This window comes from Schistocerca serialis, chromosome 7 (genome assembly GCF_023864345.2).
Source record: "Schistocerca serialis cubense isolate TAMUIC-IGC-003099 chromosome 7, iqSchSeri2.2, whole genome shotgun sequence".
Taxonomy (NCBI): domain Eukaryota; kingdom Metazoa; phylum Arthropoda; class Insecta; order Orthoptera; family Acrididae; genus Schistocerca; species Schistocerca serialis.
Genome location: NC_064644.1, coordinates 291629150 through 291635648, shown reverse-complemented (window position 1 = coordinate 291635648; position 6499 = coordinate 291629150). Strand labels below are relative to the sequence as shown.

The 6499-nt window shown below is 37.8% G+C and overlaps 1 protein-coding gene across 1 annotated transcript in view; it reads right to left on the bottom strand.

Annotated features, from left to right (window-relative positions):
• Positions 1 to 1852: 1852 nt before the first annotated feature.
• Positions 1853 to 6499, bottom strand: part of LOC126413335 (myosin heavy chain, clone 203-like) — a 235317-nt gene continuing 230670 nt past the window's right edge. Inside the window, exon 12 of the mRNA XM_050083246.1 lies at positions 1853 to 2339. Coding sequence (XP_049939203.1) covers positions 2211 to 2339 — 129 coding nt within the window. The 3' untranslated portion in view covers positions 1853 to 2210. The remainder of the gene's footprint in view (positions 2340 to 6499) is intronic.

Genomic DNA, 6499 nt, shown 5'->3' with positions numbered 1-6499 from the left:
TGGCTGCGGCATTCAAAGCTAAGAAGGAAATTGTATTGGTTTTATGTGAAAGAATTTAATGTTTATTATGTAATGGATATTATTGTTGCTTTATTTAGAATGTGAAAGTGGTCAAGCTTTGATTATTTAAGTAAGTTAAAATGTAAAATAATGCAGAATAAGCTGTAGCCAATTGGTTGGACGGTTTCAGGAAAGGGAACTGCCCTAGTCAGTTGAGCGAGGATATTTGGCATGCGGAAAGCATGGCCAGGGAAGGGCAGAGAGAGGGACGGTGCTGGTGGAGACACAAAAGCAGATAGTTCTGGTCTAGACACCAAAGGGAATAGTTCAGATTGAGATGTGAAAGCAGACAGTCGGTCTTTAGGCAGCTAGGAGATGAAACAACTTAGAAAACTTCATGTTGTGTGGTATCGCAGCAATTAGTCTCTAAGTGGTGAGCAGCCACGCAACTGATGTGAACTCTAATTTTCATGTAAACGACAAGATGGAGTATCGAACTTGTGTTTCGCAATGAGATTGTGAATGATCAAACTGTGTCAAATGGATATGTGCTCAAGTGTAACAATAACTCTAAATACGACCACTTTCACTATTAGTTTTCTTTCTGAATAAACATTATTCTAACCAAATTGCAGCTGTGTAGCCTACATCATTTATGGGTCATTAATTTAGTTACCGATATTATTATTATTATTATTATTATTACTGTTGTTATATGCTACATTAACTTTGTTTCATACACCTTCACAAATTTGCCATCAGCCACACAATTTAACCAAAGGGTCACAAGTGACTAATTTAGGGCGTGTAATGTGACACATGTGGTTCAACCCATAGACGAGTTTGAGCCAAGACATTTAGAAAAAGAGGAACCGCATGTGAGCCTGAACAACTTTGGGATGTTAGCTTGCAAAAAGCTATCAGGCTACTAATGGGAAGAATCTCAGAAAACATGAAAAAACCATGGCTGCAAACCATCAAATGACAAAATAGCGCAAAATTCCATTTCTTACTTACTGCTTGGACACTTGTTATAATCACTTACAACTTCCAATTTCAGGATGTCCAGTGAAAAACTAGCTCAGAACAAATTTTTAAAAAATTAAAAGGAAATTGCAACTGGTAAGATTTCAGCCTGTGCAAAATGTGGCAATTTACTCAAAGTTTACAAAAATACCTGGAGTAGCAATGTTTGGTTGTAATAGTGAAACAGTCACATAAGTTCAGATACAATACACCAAAAATGCCAGTTGCAAATTGGACTACAGTCTGTGGGACCTATGCAAAGTTCAACTAACAGAGGATATTGAATAGGCTACCAAAGAAGAAGAGTGGCATAAGAAATAGTCATGGAAATGATGAAAGGTCAGAACTGCCAGATGATTATCTATTGCAAAAATATACTTACAAAATACCAGGACTCAGTTTTCAGTATGAAATCTACAACTATTTTGCTGTCTTCTGCATAATATTCAAATTGGTATCTTGAAGATAAGTGCCCCAACTATATTTGAAATGACATTAATGTTACGCATGACACAATGAAAAGCATCATTTGACATTTACATACAGATTTTTGATTATTAGGATTGAGTAACATTGGAGCCAAAAAATTGTAAAAATATAAACAAACTGACTGAACAGTTTCATGGATTTGCCCATCAGACTTCCTTGAATACCATGCACTATTAGTCAGTCACAGTCTTCTACAAAGTTTTTATTATGGCCAGTAATTTGTAAAAGTTACAACACTGAAATAAAAAGAGGATTTTCTTATTACATCAAAGCCTTTAATGAAATTAATAATAATTCAATATTAATAAGAATATTTATTGATAAAAAGATAGCAACAACGAGTAACTTGTTTAGATTTCAAGTCAAACTCTAGACCCCAAAATGAGATGTTATACAATGATTTATAAACAATTTGCCCAAACAACTTTGAGCTGTTTAGCACCATTCCCAACAAACAATGTAGTTGCAAAATAAAATTAGTGAATGTGAATGAGAAGTAACATTATCACAAGTGTATAATCATTACATACATTCCACTGGCAGAATTTAAAAGAATCTATTCCAACATCTGGATCACTGGACAATACAACAAAAAACTACCTTGCCATACCTGTTGCAAAAGATTGTATTTTAAAATTGTCATTATATGAATCTGTATCAGTCAAACTGCACTGCATAAAAAGAAAAAAAAATTACTAAGATTGTAAAGCACTGAATATGTTTGAGCAACGTTCTTGCTGATCATTTTCAGCATGCACTTCAGCCTTCGTGAATCCCTCCTTGTATCCAGTATGCTGACTGTAGAAAGATCGTGATGCAAGTCCCTAAAACACAAAATAATAGTATCACTTCACGTGCACACTATTTTTAGACTCTGCTCATGCCCCCCACACCCTTCCCCCGTAGATGTAAATGCAGTACACAGGAAATAAATATTTTTTGATAAAGATTTAAATACCAACTTCTGTTTGACTTAATCCAGTTACATCAAAATTTGCTAAAAAATAAAGAAAAACATTTTATAAATAAAGCTCTAAACTTACATTGTAATTTAGCCTACATTATGAATCATGTAGAACATGAAGGTGAAAACTAGTGATCATATATAACAACTTTTATACGAAAGCCTATATCAATCTCTGTCTCTGTTGTGTGTGTGTGTGTGTGTGTGTGTGTGTGTGTGTGTGACCAGAAGCAGCTTTTAACTCTTTCATTAAACAATGTTTTCATTTCCAGAATTGCATGCAGAGCACCACTCATGACCCACCCTCACAGATTTATTGCAGCCAGTATCTCTCTCCATCTTACAAACGTTACAAATTTAACAGATGTTCTCCTGCACATCTTCTGAGACCAGCACTCATGGAACGAAGAAACAGTAGCCTGTGAAAATCAAATGTCCCAGGTTTTAGTGTCAGTCGGACACATAGTTTTAATATGCCATGAAGTTTCAAATCAGCACACACTCTTCTGCATAGTGAAAACTCATTTGGTAAACAATTTCCTGTGACTGAACCACTTCTCTACAGTATCCTTTCCTCCAAGAGTGCTAGGCCTGCAAAGTAAGCACAAGGGTTTCTGTGAAGTTTGGAAGGCAAGAGAGAGTAAATCCGGGAGGGTGAGATGTCATGAATCATGCTTGGATAGCTCAGTCAGTAGAAGACTTGCCTGTGTATGAAAACAGGTCCCAGGCTCAAGTCCTAGTTCAACACACCAGTTTAATGAGACAGGAAGTTTCAATTTTATTCATAGTCACAATATGACAGTGTATATTTTTGTGAACTGCCAAGTCAGAAGATAGCCACAGGCAAAGCCAGAACAACATGTATTATCTATTGTGATCAAGACTGGATTCTATTCTCTGATCTTCCAATGTCCAAGGCTTCAGTGGATAAACTAATGCTTAAAGTGACATGCTTATTGGCAGAAGTTGTACTTATCAAATGATCCAACTTAAACTTGACTCTGCAAAGACTGCGATGTAACAATGAACATTTTATATCATTGTGATGGAGGTAGAGAATGCATAACAGAATGGAGCAGTTCAGAGACTTTAATGTTTGCTAATGCAGTGAATATATTAGTCACACCTCTAAATTCAGCTAACATAATTGTTTGCATGTCTATAACTTGTTCTCAGTAAATCATTTATGGTAAATCCCAACCTCACAAAAAATCATATTATGCAATTTCAGATAAATAATAATGTTCACAATATAGAAAACAAAATCCTTATAGATATCAGTGATCTTCTTAAGCATCTACACACACAAGTTGTGTACACTGCAACATGTTTATTACACTGAATCAAAAGCATCAATATTATGAGAAGGACAGATTGATACTCACCACATAGTTGCAGACAGGCACAACAAAAAGACTACTAAACAAGTAAGGCCTTTTTCTGGATTAAAAAACGTACACACATACACTCAAGCAAACGAAGCTCACAGACGCAAGACCACTGTCTCTGGCTGCCATGGTTTGACTACAAGCAACTGCACATAATGGGGGAAGCAGTCTGTGTGGTTGGGGGAAAGGAGGAGGCTGAGATGGAGAGGGGAAGGGATAGCAGGCTATGGGTGCAGAAGGTAGAGTGCTGCTTGTGGGAGCATACTGGGGCAATGCAGCATGAGGCATGGGGATGGAAGCAGGAATTGTGTAGGAATGGAAGAGGATGTTGTATAGGTTTGGTGAGCAGCAGAATACTACTGTAGGAGGGGTGGGATGGATAGTGGGTAGGACATTCCTCATTTCAGGGCACAACGAGATGTACTCAAAACTGACAAACTGTGGACAAGGAACAGTTGGTCCACCCTTGTTGAGCATGCTGCCCAACACAACATTTCTCATTTCAGTTACTGGTCCATCGGCTGTGCCATCCTGTCTACGAACACCAGCTTTTTTGAACTGTGCAGATGGGAACTCTCCCTGCAATATATCCTACCCTCCAAACCTCAACCTCTGTTAGTCATTGTCCTTCATGCAGCTGTCCCCTTCCTCATTCCCTCTCAAGCACTACACAGCCTTCTATTTCACCAACACACCAACTGTCTTTTTACTGCTCTCTTTTTCCACCCCTCCCCCGCCCCCCCCCCCCCCCCCAACCTCCATCAAACCTCCTGACTGCACCTAGCTGTCCTAACCTCTCTCCACCTCATCCCTGTATGCTCTCACAAGCAGCATTTTACCATCCCCACCCCTACCCTTTTATCTCTCTCCCTTCCCACCCCAGCCTTCTCCTTACACCCACCACCCAGATCACTTCTCCCATCATGCACAGTTACTCACAGTCAGATCTCAGCAGCAAGAGACAGTGGTACTGAAAGTGTGAGTTGCATTTGCATGAATATGTGTGTGTGTATGTTGTCTAATTGAAAAGAAGGCCTTTTAACCCAAAGTTTACCTGTTTGGCAGTCTTGTTATTCTGCCTGTCTGCAATTAAACACTTCTGCTATGTGGTGAGTAACAATCTGTCCTTTTCATAATATTGACTTTATTCCATCCTGTATTTTACCATTGTTAAAGTTTACCCAATGACAAGTTTTGGGTATAGCCCTCAGATTTTCTCCGCAATTTCCAAGGACTCGAATTCTTGTAGCATAGTAGTTAAATGGGCTAGACAATTATTGTTGTAATTGACTATTTTCTTTAACCACTATACATTGATGGCACATAAGATCTGATGATGGCTATTACAAAAATGTGCCATAAGGAATAACACAAATTGTGATTTAGACAAATTTAGTGTGTAGGTAAAATTACAATGAACCATGAATAGAGGTTAATGCCAACACACTAAATAAAATGTCATGTATTAAGTTACTGTATTTAGTTTTCAGGAGAATAAAAAGCCAAAACTGAATCTTATACAGGTATAAAAAAAAACTATACTAGCTTTTGGAACTGTGAGTCCTTTCTGTAGGAATGATAGAGCACTAGGTTTGCGAAGGTTAGGAGAGACAGACTACTCAGTATTTTTATATGGTAGTTTCTACTTAGAATTTCACCTCCTGAAGGTAAGAGGAGACGTATCAGATTGGATGAGCAGTTCTGGGTGATTTTTCCAAACTCTGCCCCTTGTTATTAGAAGAAAGAAAACTGGCATTCTACGAATCGGAGCGTGGAATGTCAGATCCCTTAATCGGGCAGGTAGGTTAGAAAATTTAAAAAGGGAAATGGATAGGTTAAAGTTAGATATAGCGGGAATTAGTGAAGTTCGGTGGCAGGAGGAACAAGACTTTTGGTCAGGTGAATACAGGGTTATAAATACAAAATCAAATAGGGATAATGCAGGAGTAGGTTTAATAATGAATAAAAAAATAGGAGAATGGGTAAGCTACTACAAACAGCATAGTGAACACATTATTGTGGCCAAGATAGACATGAAGCCCTTGCCTACCACAGAAGTACAAGTTTATAAGCCAACTAGCTCTGCAGATGACGAAGAAATTGATGAAATGTATGATGAGATAAATGAAATTATTCAGGTAGTGAAGGGAGACAAAAATTTAATAGTCATGGATGACTGGAATTCAAGAGTACGAAAAGGGAGAGAAGGAAACATAGTAGGTGAAAATGGATTGGGGTTAAGAAATGAAAGAGGAAGCCGCCTGGTAGAATTTTGTGCAGAGCATAACTTAATCATAGCTAACACTTGGTTTAAGAATCATGAAAGAAGGTTGTATACATGGAAGAACCCTGGAGATACTAAAAGGTATCAGATAGATTATATAATGGTAAGACAGAGATTTAGGAATCAGGTTTTAAATTGTAAGACATTTCCAGGGGCAGATGTGGACTCTGACCACAATCTATTGGTTATGAACTGTAGGTTAAAACTGAAGAAACTACAAAAAAGTGGGAATTTAAGGAGATGGGACCTGGATAAACTGAAAGAACCAGAGGTTGTACAGAGTTTCAGGGAGAGCATAAGGGAACAATTGACAGGAATGGGGGAAAGAAATACAGTAGAAGAAGAATG